The sequence below is a fragment of the Metopolophium dirhodum genome, chromosome 1 (genome assembly GCF_019925205.1).
Source record: "Metopolophium dirhodum isolate CAU chromosome 1, ASM1992520v1, whole genome shotgun sequence".
NCBI lineage: Eukaryota > Metazoa > Arthropoda > Insecta > Hemiptera > Aphididae > Metopolophium > Metopolophium dirhodum.
The window spans coordinates 132,502,325-132,521,416 of NC_083560.1; the positions used below are offsets into that span (position 1 = coordinate 132,502,325).

Below are 19,092 nucleotides of genomic sequence, written 5' to 3' on the forward strand. Positions count from 1 at the left end.
TACGATATAACATGTATAATGAAATATTGGGTGACATCGGATAGTGGACAATTCGTCCAATTTACAGCTGTACAATGTTCAAATTCACCGCGGGGTTTATTCACTATATTTTGAATATAGAAAAATAAAATTAATGATAAGTAATGAATATGTTAAGGTGAATGACGACATTTGGTGAATGTCGACATTCACCGGTGAATGTCACATTCACCGAAATTTCTGGTGAATGTCAATTTCTTCTTAGATGTAGACATTCACTGGTGAATGTTGACATGCACCATTTGTTTTTGGTGAATGTTAATATGTTGTAAAAAAAGATGAATACCTAGTGATAAAATAATTTTTACAAATTAATTAACCATCAGTTAGGTTAGACTTTCCCCTTAAACTTGAGAACGTCTTCAACACATTTGTTATATTTTTCAGTACTCAAATAAAAATTGTTGTCTTCTCTTTTTGTACTTAATATAGCGTTAAATTTTTCGTAAAAAACTTCTCGTATGTTCTCCATTATACACGTGAACAATTAGTAGATATCTCGAACGTATCACAAATTCAATCAGTCACAACAGTCTACCTTTTCGTTCGTGTAAGCAAGGTAAATGAAATACGTCGACACTGGTCGATATAAACGTATTTTTCATCACTACTAAATTAGGTACGATGACTGACGTATCGCCAATTATGCGATTAAGCAAAAGCTTAGTGTGTGTGAGAGAGAGAGATAGGTAGTGGGTACAGGCAGACAGACACATACCGTAACGTTAAATACCTAAATGTCTATGATAATATTATATAGATCATTAAACACCGTTCGATTAAATATTGTGTGAACAATATCATATCTATAAACATTTACTATCTTAACGTATGAAACGATAACGTCTATACTCCAATTCTAACTAAAAATGTCTAACATTCACCAAACTTCAATTGTGAATGTCAACACTCACCGATAATCGTTGCGAATGTTGACATTCACCGGTGACTGTTGGCAAATTTTTAATATTCATTCAAAATGTTGACATTCACCAAAAACAGCAGTGAATGTCAACTTTCACCGGTGAATGTCAACATTCACCAAATGTCGTCATTCACCTTAACAAATATATATAACAAAAATATTAACAAACATAATATAATAATAGATAGTTTTAATTATTAATGCTTTTAAGCAAATAATAGTTACAATTAAATATAATCCAGACAGCAATTTATGATTAATAATATTATTATAACATTGTAATAACGAATAATATTAGTATAACGTTATTATAATACTATAATAATATTATCATTACAAAATGTTGTCTGGGAAATTAATTGGGGTAAAACTAATTAAATAATTTACAATCATAAGTCATACCTAATAAACAAAAATATTAATTGTTAATTTCTAAATAGTTAAATATAAGGGATAAAATAACCGTTATATACTGTTGTTACCTACATTAAATTTGAAATTGTGTAATAATGTATATAATCGGAAACTCAACAACCGCTCTGCAGAGCGTTTATACAGTGTTACACTGCTATTGTCACCACTTGGATATTGTTCAATATTGGAGCTGATTTTGGGATAGAAAATGGGAAATGTTTCCAATTTAATCAAACCATGATTTATTCATCACGAATCTGGAATCCGAAATCCCTTACAATATTGGGAACCGGAATCGAAACGAAATCGAATTTATATATTTTGTAAATAACCGGAATCGGAATCCATTTTTATAAATTAACGAAAAAATGATTATGAATATTTGTATGAACCTTTTTATATCATTTAATTAAGAAGATACTAAAGAATAAATAAAAATGAAACATGTTTTGAATTGTTCTAACATGAACACTAACCAGAAACCTTAAACTAAACTTTCCAGAAACCTGCAGAACTGGAACCATAACCCAATCATGTAATAATTAAGAACTGGAACTAGAATAATTGGGACCATAAAAATCAAACGGTCTGGTACCTGATTCAAATAAATACGTTCTTATGCTTCTATCCCACTAATGAAAGTTAAGTGAAAGCTAGTAAGGGTATATTCAAAACTTAAAATTGTCAAACCTAAACTTTTACAATACCAAGATGTTTTAACTTGACTATTTGTATAGAAAAAGAAATCATTTAATTTTTAAACAAAGATTAATAGGATATATGATATCTTCCAGCAATGAATTATAAAAAATAAAACTTCTATTTTGATAATAATTTATAATTTATTTAATTTATGTTATTTACCCTTAATACTCATTTTTTTACAATAGGGAATGTCATCTTTCATATAATGAGTGCAATTATTTAATAAACTATGTTTAATTAAAAATAAAATAATTTTATTGCAACGTATTAAAAGGCAGTTACATTTTTTAGGGGCCCAATCATGATCTATACCTTTACCGTAGTATTTCCTTTTAATTTCTGTATATGAAATTACTCGACTATGTGTGATATACATAGTTTATTGTTCAATTTGTAATTAATTATTTAATAACTCTCTTTTTTTAACTCCTCGACAACTATGTATACTGTATAGGTACATATTTTACAAATACTCGGCTGACAGATATTTACCTATTAAATAAAATAACGAGAGTGGACATTTTTGATAGGAGTGGGTCACCGTAACCACGATGTATCCGTTTCAAAAAACAAACAATGAAAATCGAAATTCGTATAATATGTGTGAAAAATTTATATCCCACTATAAAAAAATACACACGACGCACGCATTATTTCAAAATATTTGCATAAATTTGGTGACATATTTAATTTATATTACACTTACCTACTTTGGTTTCACCGAAATTACCTTTAATAATAAATATATATACATTAAACACTTTATATAGTAGTACCTACCTAATACATAATAAATGTGAACGGAGCAACCGAAAATTTTGATATTTGTCTCTAAACAATAATTAAATTATGTACGATAAAACAAACATTTTTACTACCTTCCTATGTTCTGACATGTAAACTAAACATACAAACAAAAGCACAGTAAAGAAATGTTTTTTTTGAGGCCCACCACGACGTGCATAGACTTTTGAGTTAAAATATCATTGATACGTGGGATAGGAAAGAATATGATAATATAATATAATAAAATAACACTGTAGCCACGTGCATATTTAATCGACAGTGGGTTTCTCATCAAGTCCGACATTGTCATCGTCGCAACAATATTAGAAATTGGGTCTATATAACGTATACAACAATTACTGTGTCAATAAAATAAAAGTACACAAATCCTATAGTAACATAGTGACAATATTATGATAAATAATAAGACGTAATATAAACATTTTTTATAAATTCGACTTTAAACAGTTCTGATTAAAAATCTATAATACGTTTCATAAGACATAAAGTGTAGACTGTAGATTATAATTAGAATTCATAATTTTTTTTCTTTGGGGGGGAAGGGAAATACATATTTGTGTGATGTATATTTGACTTATCTGGGGTATTCAGAGTATAATAATTAAATCATAATTTTAGGGATAAACATTTTTTATAAATTTGACTTTAAACAGTTCTGATTAAAAATCTATAGTACGTTTCATGAGACATTAAGTGTAGATTCTAATTCTAATTCATAATTCGTTTTTTCTTTGGAGGGATAAATACATTTTTGTATGATGTATATTCGTTTTATCTGGGATTTTCAGAGTATAATGATTAAATCATGTAGGTACCTACTATAATATAGTAGTAGTAGTAGTACTACTATACAGTCACATAAGTATTCTCTCAGAGATTTCTTACCACGAATTCTTCGATAATTATTCATAGTTATCTGCAGTATATTTAACGGTATCTATACAGAAAAAAGTTATATTTTGATCCTGAAATATTTTAGTATTAATTATTAAACAATAAACAGTAGTTAATGAATTATAAAATAAATAAATATTTAATAATTTGATTGTAATAATTAAAAATAAAATAATATTAGAAATATACTATCAGAAAACAATATTAAATCCGACAAATGATTCTTTTGAATTGGAAAAGCTTTTACATACCTAATACTTATATGATTTTTAAATACAATATTATTAATACCTCCAAGACGGTATTTTAGATATTTTAGAAAATATGCATAATTTAATAAGTATTTAAATATGCATTGTAGGTACTCAAATACTTCACTGTCCACTGATAATCCTTTATATATATATAATATATATAATACGTCACCATACGAAATAATAATAAATAATATAATACGTAGGTCAATATATCATGAGATATAAATGCGTATTTTTTTTTATTTTTTTGTTTTCAGCTACACAGAGTGGAAGAATATTGCTGGGGAAAAAGCACGAAATCATTTAAACATTGTTTGATAAATAATAATTTATTACGGAAACACATTTGGTGAATATGTGTTTAAAAATTGTCGTGACAATTTTGTTTGGGACTAATAACAACTCGAGTGGAACGTGTTGCGCGGATAATGCAGAATTAAACGATTTCCGAACATAGTTATTATTTTAAATTGGTAAACTGAAAATACATAGCTAATAAAAAAAACACATTTCGAAGCTTATAAGTACACTACTACCCATAAAATAATGGTTAGTCGTCAGTACGTCCATATTGTTTCAAATAACTCAAATGCATCAAAGGTCTTATCTTTTCGTGTTATATTCGAAGGGTGTGCGTTGCCAAGGGCATTGACTTTTGCAGAGTGCCTCGTCCGCACATCGCGATGTTTGGACTTTTTTCAGCGGTGGGCACTATGGGAACTCGTCTAAAACATCCCTGCCGAAAACATAGCAATAGGTACGTGTAACGACTATATTATTAAATAGGTAATACCACATAGGTTACATACCACATTTTATTGTACCATTGTTCAGAGCATATGATTTGTTATTTTTCTACATTACAGGATTCAATTACTCGTATCCAGGCCGAGAATATTAAAAATTAAATGTGTCGAAAGGATAACGATCAAATGATTTGTAAAACTGATATTTTAATTCAAAAATAACCTTACTTTTAAACAACACAATTGTTGGCCATTGTCTGGCATCATGTATCTTGTTTTTAGTAGACTACTAAGTACGTGGTATTATAATTCATACTAAAATGTATATCATAACTTTTAGCAATTTTTTTATGTATTATTTTGAAACCATTTCCATTTCCAAAACTAAAAATCATATGTAAACATAATATTATGATAAACTATTGTTATATAGGTACCTATAACAAAAAATGTAGTTTAAAAAATAATTATGCGTAACACTGTAACAGTGTAATACTTTACCTATGTATTAATATATTCATTTACTCGCATTCGCATTGTCACATCTAACAGGAAAAGGCTAACAAATAATAGACATATAATTAATAATAGGTACATTTTGATTAATAGTATGCGTAATATAAATATGCAAATAGTATACATTATTAAACATGCAAAAAAAGCATAAAGGACGAATCCATGAAAAGTTAAAATTGTTTCGAAATAGATAGGTACTGTGTACCTACCCATTAAAAATCAGGGCTGACATTTGTAAAATTTGTAAAGCACGTTAAAGGTGCATTAGACAATTTATTAGACGTATCTATTATAATTGAAGTTATACTATATTTCAGAGACAGCATTTCATTTTAATTTCATAAACATATTATGAATACAAGACAGAATGTTTATATGGCCTTAAATTTACTTGTTTAAATTAATGTTTTGAATTATATTTTAGTCACTTTTTGGTTATTATGTTACTATTATTATTATATTTATAAACTCTTACTTTTATTATGGTGTTCCACTATTATGCTAAATTTTTTTTTTTAATTTTGTTATTCATATATAATATATATTATATAACCTATTTAATTTATATTATTATTAAGTTGAGCATACAATATACACACAATTATTTTGTATTTTGCTTAAGGGTTTTAAAACCCGTTTAAAATATATAAATAAATACTGGACCCCACTGAGAAAACTCTTAAGGGGGCCATATGGGCTGTACTTAAAATACATTGTAATCTGTTTTATATATTTTGTGTTATTGCTTTAAAAGAAATTGGTAACAGTTTGAATGTATATATTATAGTATATTCATAATTACTGAAATAATGGATTGGTATTGGAAAGTAAATAAATAGTATAAAACTTTAAATGTTTTAAATATACCTACCTTTATAATATTTTTATTTGAAGATTAACAAATTCGTTTTATATTTTATGAAAGTTAAATATTTTAGGGTACCTGCTGCAAGTATAAGAGTATAAGACACAAAATATCTATGCATGATAAAGTCATTATATTTGTCCATGGTTACTATTTAAACATAATATGAAAAAAAAATACATCAAAAACGAAACAAATATTGTTTAACTAAATTATTCACGCGATTGTTATAAAACGAAACGTTATTGAGAGTTAGTATGGTAGAAATAAATGTCGATGAACTTACAACTTACAAGGTCTATTTATTTATCATTAAACCTTATTAAATTATGATACAAATTATACTCTCAATCTTTTTACAAGCGTACTTTTCTCCAGGTAGTATTATAATTTCTATTTTGTATTAGTGAAAACTATATAAGCGGTAATTTTAATTGTTTAATTTATACTCACTTTTTTCAAATGTAGGCAATTGTATCGATTAGAAACAACGATTTATGATGATTTTCAAACTTCTTTACTAGTACCAATATTTACTATGTTCAAGGGCGTCCGCAGGAATTTGTCAAGGGGAGGGCAAAATATTTTATATAGACAAGGAATGTAAAAATATTTATGAATTATACATACATGGTTAGTTAAAACTTAATCTTACAGTAATAATTTTAACTAATTGTTATGTAATTTTAAATTATCAATTACATTATTTTTTAATAAATAAAATGTTACAGTTGATTTTATAATTTTAAGTAATTTATAAAATTAAATATTTCTAGCTTATTCAGTCATTGATACCACAAAATTGAAAAGTTGTAACTATTGCAGGTATGCCATCTATGAGCATTTAATTTTTTTATCATAAAACTAAAATCTAGGTTGACACTGCAGTATTGCACTTGGTCCCACCACTACATCTCAAAATCTATAAAAAGCAACGTTCTTAGTTCTGACTCTGAATCGAGTGTAATAAAAATCACTCTGTAAAAAAATTAATGTCTTTATTTTTAATTTTAAAAAAGTGTATTTTGCGATATTTTATATTACAATGCTAATGATTGAGGTTGGGATTATAACGCACTTATTGCATTGTTTTCCAAATCTACGCGATACTCGTTTTCTAATATACCACATTGAATTTTTTTACGATTTGAAATTTTAAGGTCATTTTTGGTATTTAAAGATTTAAATTTAAAATTTTATTTTAAATTTTTACATGATTTTTATAATAAATACATGATCTAAAGTCTAAACCTATAGGTACAGAAAAAAAATAGTTTATTTTCAAATTAAATAAGTATTCCAAATGATAAGTTCTGTCTGTAAAACATTTAATCATTTTAAAGTTTAAAATGTATATTAGAATTTATACCTATCTTTAATATTAAAAATAATATAATTTAGTACACTATTTAGAATTGTTAGGGAATTTTTTTAGTTTTTTTAGAACATTAAAATCATCAATAATAATATATGATAATCAACCCAGAAAAAGACAGGGGGGCAATTGCCCCTACTTGCCCCCCTTGAGGACTATGTTATTTTTTAACAATATTACAAAATATGTTAATTGAACTAAAATTTTCAATCTCATAACACTTGAGTAAAACTTCAAAACTAATTAAATATATCTATTAATTCAATGTATTGGTACTGTATAAAGGTACCTATCCTAAATAAAGGTTTAACAGTCTTGTTAAGTATTCAATACTAGTAATTAAATACTTTTTTTTTATTTCAAATACTTTTTGACTTAAAAAATACTTTTTATTTGTATTTTCATTCTAGAATACTAAATACTTTTTTTACATTCTCATGTGCTATTCCAAATTCCAATTACTAATATTTCGGAATGTGCTATTTTAAATTTTGTTTCTAAAATATTATTTTAAAAGTGGTTCTAACTTCTGATAGCTTATAAATATGGTTTCGCCAAAATACAAACAGATAATAGAATGACAGAACACTGAATTCCAAGTTGACTCCTCACTCCCATATTATACCATGGCATACAAGACATGTCAGTGCACAGTGCACTGACCACCACTGGTTGGATTGGCATTTATCTTGAATCTTTAAATAGTCATTCTTCTTATTTAATGGGTACTGTGGTAGTAGTTTCTAATTTAGATTTAGAATAAATAAAGATATTGGTATTTATGTTATTGAACTTTCTTTTTTTTTTTTTGTCATATTTATTTTAATTTGAACAATCTATATAAAATATTTTTACAATAAGCACAGTTGATGTAGGGATACATAAGAGGGTTTGGTTGCCTTGATTAAAGAAACTATTCAATAATAGTACTTCATGGCGTGGGTAGTCGTGGATAGTCGACTAGTCATTGAATTGATTGAATTATTGATTATTCATTTATTGAACTTTAAAAAAAATATTTTGAATACTTTTAGAAGGTATTTGTTTTATATTTAAATACTTTTAAAAGAAAGCATTTGAATACATTTGAAAAGTATTCTTAACAAGACTGAGGTTTACACATACAATTATAATAAAAGTAATGAACAGAAGTAAAACAATTTAAATTGAGCTTTTTTTAAGAAATAATTTTCCACTGGTGATATCACTGTTAATTGTGTAGTATTTATAGTTTTTTTACTTTAAGTCTCAATAGTTAATAACTTAAGAACACACAATTAATACTGAGTAAGTGACCATATAATACCAGATACCCAATTGTATTTAAGTGTATTATACTCCCGATGATTGAGTAAATAAATTTATATTAAATAATTTTATAACATTCATAGATTAACAAAAGTATGAGTTGAATAAATATGTTTACATAAATCGATAATATATTATATTTGGGAATATAATTACATTAATATTATTTACATACCGGCTACCGCAAATAGTATATACCTAGTATTTGACATTGTAAATTAATGTTCTTAACTCCGTTAAAAACTTTCGAAAACCAAATTATTAAAATAAGGTACCTGCGTCCTATTTGTATAAAAAAAGGTTTTATATTAATTTTATGTAAAAATAGATAAAAAGGTACCTAAGTTTGTTTCAACTATTTTATGTGCTAGTCAATAAATACATAAAATAGGCTAAACTAAAAATAATTCTTCTGTTTAGTATCTGATATATAGGTAATGTAAAGTGACAAACAAATAGTTTTAAAAACCTGGTAATAAGATACAATGAAACAAAAATAAAAAAAAAAATCATTTTTATATTCTTATAGTCATTGTTTTGTACTTCAAGAGTATTTCAAAAGTATTAATAAAACAATTTCAGAGGTTCATGGGATACCTATTTTAGGTACCGCAATGTACTTATTAATTATACGCACTCCTAAGTAGGTACATATATGAATTTATTTTATTTTTATTTTCAATTTTTCAAATTACAAAATAAATAAACCTTATATAATTTAAGATTATAATGAAATTTTAAACATGAGTGTATTTACTATTATTTAAACATGTCTTCATCATTGTGTTCTGTTGATTATATCACCTGATATAGTGTTAAGTGACACAAACAATTTATATAAACAAACTTAGAAAGTCAGTTAAGTATTGTTAAGTGGCGAGTCATCGAGTAAAACGAAACGTTACTGTAACGGACGTGTTAAATTTTAATTCAATAATAAAAATTTAATAAGAAAAACAGTTCTGTCTCAGCATATTTCTAAGGATATTTTAAAAATTTTAAATAAGATAACATATTATATTAAGTAGTTATTTAGCTAACTTAGCTTTTTCCAGATTTAAAAAATTACGATAAACGTTTAGTGTTTTAAATTTTTGGTTTAATTGTTTATACATTAATAATTACTGTATGTATATTATACTATGGTCTTAAATCAAAATAATCTAATATTAGGTATAATGATTGTGATATGTAATAACTAACTACTATTAATACAGCAAATTATGTTATGTTTCTTAATCAAACCATGTTATTCATATATATTAATAAGAATACATTGTTACATTGTACATTGTTTATTATTTTTACCAATAATTTCCATAGACATATTTACTTATATGTCTATGATTAATACTATTAATACTATTATTATTATTATTATCATTATTAATATTATATTCTTACTTTGTTATACATTATCATAATGATTATATGTTGTTGTCTACTGTATCAGGGCCTTGCCTGTTTAATACTTAATAAATAAATAAATAATAAATACATTATTCTTTATTTATAATGATTAAATGGGTGAGCCCAATTATAATAGGTACCTAAGTGGAAACACACAATAACAATATACAGTAGCCAGTAGGTATATGATATTGCGAGAGGTAAAATATAGATTTAAGTAGATTAAACTAAACAACAGTTACAAATAAAAATATAAATTTTAAAATTATTTATAAGTACATGGTTCTAATTAAAGAAAAATTTGACCATATAATTTACAGTGGAATGGCACGTAAAAACTAAAAAGTGTCGGTCCATCTAAATTGTATGCCCAAGAACTAAAAATGTTAATTTCGATAACATATCTGGACAGTTAAAATAGCCATTCAACAATTTGTACATAAAACATATATCCTGTTTATCCTTCTAACTCGTAGAGTATCAAGTTTTAGGCATAATAATAAAGATGTATAATATTATGATGGGTGAGTCAGACATTGAATATTACATTTTTGTTACTTATAAATCTTAAAAAGCTAATTTTAATCACCTCAAGTGACTGAATTGGAAATTTGGTTACCAAAAGAGTAGGGAGGCCAAATTATTGAATTATAATTTAAAACTGATCGAACAATTATGTAATTCATGTACTAATTTAAAAATTAGATTAACTTTTTTTTTTTAATTCAGTTAAGTTAATATTTTCAATATTAACTTTAAACTTAATGAGTTACTAGTTACAAATTATTTGTTATTTTTGAAATATAGTAACGTCTAACATAACGATGATCTCATGTTCACATTACTTGAGTTAACTTAAGTTAATTATTTTCAAATGATTTCCCACATTTAAAATAGGTATATTAATATAATTATAGTACCAAGTATGCACCTACACATTAATTAGTTGAGTATCGGTATGTTGCTACCTGTTTCAATACATACCAAAACATTATTATAATTCAAAACTATGTAATGAAAACATTTAAACTATAATATTATACAACAACATTTGATACGACTGAGGGTCATATCAGGAATATTAGTAGGCCAATAAGAATTATATAGCAAACTACCAATATAGAAAGCAATGTTAAAACTGTAAGGTTACTTATTATAAGAGTTTGCATGTTTTCTAATATTCATTCAAAACATAACTCAGTGATATAGAAATGTGTATAATTAAACCAGGGAATCTATTATAGAAATTTTTTTTTTGAGCATATTTCACATAACATATTTTAAAATTAGCATTAGTATTTTAATTTTTCTTTAAATTGGTCAAAAAAATTATATGTTTACCTAAAATAATATTCGATTTATATCCATTTATAGTTTAAATTATTAACAGTGAATATTTTTTTATTTACGATGACTCCATACTTGTATAATGTATTGTAAGATTGTTATATTAGTTAGGGAATACTTTAATCAACCAGTGTTAGGTAGTTCCTCAATATCATATTCTGTAATCTTTATGATTTATGGTTTTTGCATACCTACCTAATGCTGTTGCTCTATCTTCGTGGATCCAAGCAATGCCTTTGACGGTATCAACTATTAAATATTTTTAAATCAATACCTAGGTATTATTAATAAATTATTTAATCTATTCAAATCTTGTTTAAAACACAGAAATTAACTACTCAAAATTACAAACACTCTAAGCAATGAACTAGAAATGATTAATGGTGTCCCGCATGGCACTGTTCCATCTCCTATCCTGTATATTATATATTAATATTATATTATAATCGGTCCTAGGAAACCTACAACTACAAGGAAGATAATTTTCCAATGTCGACGGTACAGCCTTAATTATATCTTAAATCAACTGGGATAAAATCACTCAAAGCACAGAATCAGACTTGTACAAAATAAATTAGTGCTTTCTAAGACACAACTTGAGGTTGAACCCCAGCAAAGTTAAGTTCAAACAAAGCTTTTTCCCAAGATAAAAATACACAACCTAATATAATCGCGTTAAAAATCCATAAAAAAAAACTTTAACTCAAACAATAATGACACATGTGAGGAGATTATAAAAACAATAAATATCAAATACCTTGGTATCACCATTTACCGACACTTGACAAAATGAGATGTTCATGTAAATAACTTAATAATCAAAGTACGGAAACTCAATTATTTCTATATAAATGCTAGAAAAGCACTCAACAAAACAAACATTACGAATAGTATACTTTGGCACGACACAGTCAATACTACAATATGGGATAACAGCTTTTGGCTGTTTAGGGATGGTAGCATGTTATAAACTAATAACAGCTCAAAAAAGTATAATAAAAATAATCCTAAACAAACTCAAAACCTTCTATAAAACTATTTACAGATTTTAGAGTTTTCAATATTCAACAACTATTCTAATGAAATTCACTACATTATGCCTTCAGATTAAATAACATATTATTTCAAAAATATGAAACCTTAAAAACAAGTAGACACTTTGTTAAAATAGGACTTGACTTACTAAACTATATACCACTATCTACATTAAACTGAAAAAATTACAAAAAATATAAATGACTTATTTATATATGGTTGATAAACCAAATCTACGATAAATGATAACAAAAATACTTTAATTTTTTTAATTTTTGATTTTGATTTTCTTCTAGTCTCTTAATTTCTTTATTATATAATTGTAATGAGAAAAACTTATAATCACTTAAGGTATTTGTAATTAACCTAAAAATATAAATCTATTTAACATTTTGATTTAGTTTAGCTCAATACGCATCATATACATTGTTTAACAACTTTAGTTGTATTTACTATACACATTTATATATATTTATTTTGAACAGTTAATTGAACTGTATAGAAATTCAAATTTCACCAACAAGAGGCACAAACTCAGTGGTGAATTGGGCTGAACAAACTTTATACTTATTCATTTGGTATTCCACATAATATGTATATTCTTTTTTTTTGTCCAATAATTATCTTGTCTTACCTCATATACCTATATACTTAGAATATTATATACTATGCGTGATTTAACATAGCGCTTTAAGTGAATTTATTTATACAAGTTAAATTGAATGATGTATTTATACTGTACTTGGAAACGTAGTATGGTGTATGATATCATATTGACACAAATTAAATATATATATTTTTAAGTTAAAAATATTTAGCTATAAATAAACGCATAACACTAAATTAGAACTTTTATGGTTTGCAATACCTACCATAAAAATATTATATATTATATTATATTATATATTTTTATATTTGTATAAAATAAAATCTCCCTATTAAATGTCAAAATTAAGATAAACACTGCTTACATTTCTAGTGTCAAAGGAAAATTTTTGGACCGGCTCAAAAAAACATTGTACCGTTTTTAAAGTACTAAATACACAACAGGTATATTCAATAATAAAAAAAAAGCAGGTAAGTAGATGTCGCTTTGCTGTACAGTAGGTTACAAGTGGTTCAATGTATAATGGATTGTACTAAACTTGAATTCAATGATATAAAATCATTGCACAAGAAAAACGATTCTGAGGGGGGACGGTTTGTCAGTCCGGATTTTTTATATTGTTACTATTAATTATTAATTATTATAGCCTGTAAGTTGAATTTAAATTATAATAGGTATTATTATTATATTTATTCGTTTCTATGGTGATAAATAAAGCGTTGGAAATTAAAATCCCATTTTTATCGGTTTTTCGTAATTTGTTAGTAGTTTTTTCCCGTGGCATTAAATAACTATTGAGAAAATCGAAAAATGACCTGTTTAAAGTACCATCTTGATCCAATTTGCTAAAAGATAAGGTACTATATGTTGAAATCAAAGCACTCTATCTGGTAGAAATTTTGTATACAGGATAAAAAAAAAATAAATAAATAAACACCATTGTAAAACCATTAGCTTCCTCGCTCCGCTCAGAATCTAAAATATAAAATTAAAAACAGTGACATCGTGGATATTTAAAAATAAAACAATCATAATTTATTATTGAAAACTTTACTAGGTACATGATAACTTAGGCTGAATTATCATCTTTGAATTATGCCCTTGGATCATAATATAGCAGAGATTCAGTGAGTGTGCGTCCGACGATGTACCGTCAAATTGCTACTATCGGCAAACCTCTGGTCGCATACGTCGCACGGATAGGGTTTCTCTCCCGTATGCGTCCGACCATATAAAATTAAGTCTATCACTTCGACTGAACCACTTGTCGCATAGATCGCACGGATACGGTTTCTCTCCCGTGTGCGTCCGACGGTGTACCGTCAAATTGCTGCTTTGATTGAAGGACTTACCACACACTTTACACGGATACTGCCTCTTACCTACTTACTTATATTCAAACGCATAACAATAATTAAAACATATTTTATTTTGGAAGACCATAATATATAATATATTTATTTAGATTTTTATACACAGATATCTGCTATTGTATGAAATGTAGTTAAGTAGTTTACTTCAGGTTTTATATACCTAAAGTGTTCAAATAAATTAAATCTGAAATATTAATACTTTTAATTTCACGTTGAAATATTTTACAAAAACATGGAGCGTTGAATTTCTTTTTTAAACATAAAATACTAATGATTAATATTTATTGGGTGGGAAGCTATTGGTTTTACAACTATGTTTAATTTTTTCATCCTGTTCACAGAATTTCTACTAGAAGGATTGCTTCAAATTAAACATTTAGTATCTTATCTTTAGCAATTTGGGTCAAGATGGTACTTTAGAGAGGTAATTTTTTGATTTTCTTCATAATTTTTTAACGCCACGGGAAAAACCACAGAAATTTAATTTTCTAACCTATTTTTTCTAACGCTTTGTTTATAGCCATACAAACGAATAAAATGTAAAAATTACTTAATTCCCACTAGGATAATGATTATCCTAGTTTAGTTTGTTTAGTTATTTTTAACAATGATTGAGGCGTGTACCCATGATTTTTTTTAGGACTACATCACTGTATATTATATACAATTAATGGTTACTTTTGTCTTTTTATATTTATGATTCATACGTTTTCTTTCGTCCAGACTCCAGACAGAATCGTATTTTATCGAATGCAATCATTGCATTCAAATCGAATACTGTAATAAATAATAATACACTATCCTAATGGACGATGGACAATCTTTCACCCCGCTGACCTACTCCACCCCACTGCACTTACCCGCTTTTTTACTATTCAATTTTACATAAATTACAAACCCGATCGCACAATTTCTGTTTATCATTTTTAAAAATATTGCATATTTGATATTATATTACTTATATGATGATGGTATTTTTCAGGAACTATAGACATAATAATATGATGTTTAATTTTCGTAATTTTACTTAACGTAATAGGTACTGTAATTTTAAAATCAATACAATCGAAATTAACCAATGAATATCGCTAATAAAAGCTATAAAATGTATAATTATATACATGTACATCTGTCATCATGGCCGAACATGTTTAAGACTCAATTATTACGCATAGTATATCGTCTATACGTTGTAGTTGGATCGTACAAAAAATTCCTTGACATTTTATCAACTAATAATATTTTAAATCAGCAATAACAATTAGCGAATTGTAATGTATATTTACCAAAATAATAAAAGAATTATTATTTTTTAAATCTTCACATAGTAAGTTATATGATGAACATTAAAAACGTTCATTCCATTTTTTTATTTTGGCAAAATCGTTTAACAAATTATTTATTACAATAAATATTAAAAAAAACATTAAATATTTCTACGTTATTTATTTATTTATAATACGACAATATATATTTTATCAGACTAATTTTACTTTAATGTTTTAGCACTTCCGGGCACTGCACTTAAAGTGCACTGGCCCCGTGTTGCCCCTAGCCTTAATTTAAAAGAGGGTGGCAAACCTCAACAAGATTTCAAATTTATTATAAATAAAAAACCAAGATGAAACCAAAATATTTTTCGTATTCTTCTTGTTAATATATTAAGACTGTCTTATATATAAAACTGTAGTCTTATAAATTAATATTATATGATTTTTATATACAAAAAATAATGTGATACAATTTTTTATGGGGAGGGTTGACTCAATGGCGTGCTGGCCAATATAATACTATTATCCATAGACGCAAATATTGAGGATGACTAATAAACCCAACAGTTGGGGGGCAACTTTACTGTTTTATAATCCCCTCCCCCCCCCCAAAAAAAAAACTGAAGATTTTACCGGAGTTTGTCGTTTTTGACAGGTAATACATTTGGTTGGTTGTTTGCACTTTCCGCATCACTTGTCTTAACAATTAAACAATAGTGAGTTTTAGATGTAGTACTGTAACATAAACTCGTATGATACACCATTGAACAACAAAATATAGATAATACAAGTATATCTCGGGTTTAAAAATATTTTAATTAAAATAATTTAAAATTTAAAATTCAAAAATGTTGTATTTTTTTAGTGAATTGACAAAACTAGTCAATCTAAGATAATTGGAATGAAAAAATCTGAAAACTTAAAGCGTTTTTGATAAATAGGAAAATAGTACAATTAATGTATCTCAGTAATAATGAGTATGGTAGGTTAGGTGGGTAATCAAGACATAAGGATAACTTTAATAATATAAGATATTAATGAATTAAATCCAATATTATTTCCATAGTCCATGCAGTACCTATAATTATTTAAATCCTGTAAATATCGGTGTGTTCAGCCATAAAAACCTCTATTTTTTGTTATCTATTAGATTAAACTATGAAAGCTAAATAGTTGGTTGATAACTAATTATTAAAAAAAGTTTGTCAATTAAATACAAAATGTGATATTTAAAAATTTAAAAAAAAATTGATTAACTTTTTAACCGTTAAAAAAAGTCAATTTTAACTAGATTTTTCTTCAGGAACGCAGATGTCCGAAACTGAAGAACGGAATTTGTTGTGAGAATCACATTGGCTAAGATAAGTGCAGTTAAGAGTTTCAGATATATAATATATACCTACCTATGTATTATATCTTTAACTTTAATAGCCGTTCACTAGAGACCTTTCAATTTGCAGGTACATCATAAAAACACACACACACGTGTAAACAAAAAAAACCTAAGTACCAAAGTCAAAAATTCATTTAAAATTTTAAAACTGCTAAAAATTACGAGGTGAGTTCTATAAGAATAGTACAACTAAGGTAGTAAAAAAGGGTGAACATTTTATAGAAACGGATCGCTAAAATGTTGTATACTTGCAAAAAAATTAGTTTCGGAGTTCAGAAAATTTTATATTTACGACCTAATTTAATTAGTTTAATCCTATTTTGATAAAACGCACCTACACGTAGTTAATAATTCTCCAAAAATTTAAAATCAAGAAAGTGGCTGTATACAATTATAAGCCGACGCCGGCATGGCAAGCGTTATTATAAAGCGGTACCTATAAGTTTATAATTGTATAACTATTTTTTTGTGAATGTAAATAATGCGACCAGTTAATGAATCTAGTCAAACATAGATGCGGTTACATCTTACATTGATTTGTTTTCAACTTTTTTTATAAATTTAGTTATGCGCAAACAGCCTATAAAAAAATGTGATTCTTAACAATAATTATGAATAGGTATAACGACGCACAAACGTCCACGTCCAAATGTACACATCCAAAACATTTTTTTTTAGGGATTTTGTAATAATAGGCATTTACCAGAAAAGCCTCACAAACCATTCCGGTATATGAGCCTCGGCCTCTCCCCGAAAAATAAATTGTCAAACACTACTCGCGTCTTTTATCGTTTGTCGCAATGTTAATACAATATTATGATGTCGTTAGGTGTTATTATGTTCGTCGCGAAGACGACTAAAAAAATAAACCTCTGAGCGTTTTACCTGTGTCCAGACAAATTCCCATAGTCCCATTCGCCGGGTTTCAATTCGAACGGCACGACTCGCTGACCGCAGGCATCACGTCTACGGTCACCCTGTGTACGCGTGGACAGCAGCTATGGTCAGCCGTTGATCTGTCGCGGTCGGGTGGGCGCACGCCGGCGTGTGTGTCGAGTTTAACCGGGATCACTGGGGTCGCACATGTCCAGGCGCCGCCGCCGCAGATAACGATACTGTGGATAGCGTTGTGGCCGACTCGGAAGCGGAACGCAAAACAAAGTCGGGTCCCGTGTGAGAACACTGTGGTTATTGTTACTCGTTTAACTACCGGATACCGTAATAATAATATAACTGTTAGGTACGTGCTTCGGCAGACGATCGGCGGCCAACGGTGCCGGACGAACACTGACTCGGGTACGTGCGTGTGTGTGTGTGTGTGCCTACCTGCCGACTTTTATTTTTATATATACCATAATTACGACTAGGTCTTGACCGCGGGTACCACCGCCGTCACCGCCGCGACCAACTGCGCCGCCCGTGGGGACGTCTGTCGTCGGCAAGCAGCGCCGATGCGCACCCTCGGTGACCGATGCTTTGCGTTCACGACGTCATCGTCATCGCGTCATATCATACAAAATATGTCTATCGAAAATACTCGTATGAACGATGAGCAGAAAAATGGCTTTTTAGAAAAGCACAAAAGCACTGATAGTATCGGTCATCCGTGTAGGTATTGTGTAACTTAATATACAAATTGTAACAGGAAGACCCGAAAAAAAAAAATGATGCTATTTAAACATTTGACCCAATTTGTCAAAATTATATGATTAGTAAATAATTTAAAAAATATGAATCTGAGCGGAGCAAGAAAGCTAGTGGTTTTACAATAGTGTTTTTTTTTTATATATCTTGTATACAAAATT

The 19,092-nt window shown here is 27.5% G+C and overlaps 1 protein-coding gene across 1 annotated transcript in view; it reads right to left on the reverse strand.

Annotated features, from left to right (window-relative positions):
- LOC132936975 (adenylate kinase isoenzyme 5) overlaps positions 1-18,576 on the reverse strand; it is a 66,888-nt gene extending 48,312 nt beyond the window's left edge. The window contains exon 1 of the mRNA XM_061003800.1: positions 18,173-18,576. Within this exon, the coding sequence (XP_060859783.1) occupies positions 18,173-18,194 (22 nt within the window). The 5' untranslated portion in view covers positions 18,195-18,576. The remainder of the gene's footprint in view (positions 1-18,172) is intronic.
- Positions 18,577-19,092: the final 516 nt, after the last annotated feature.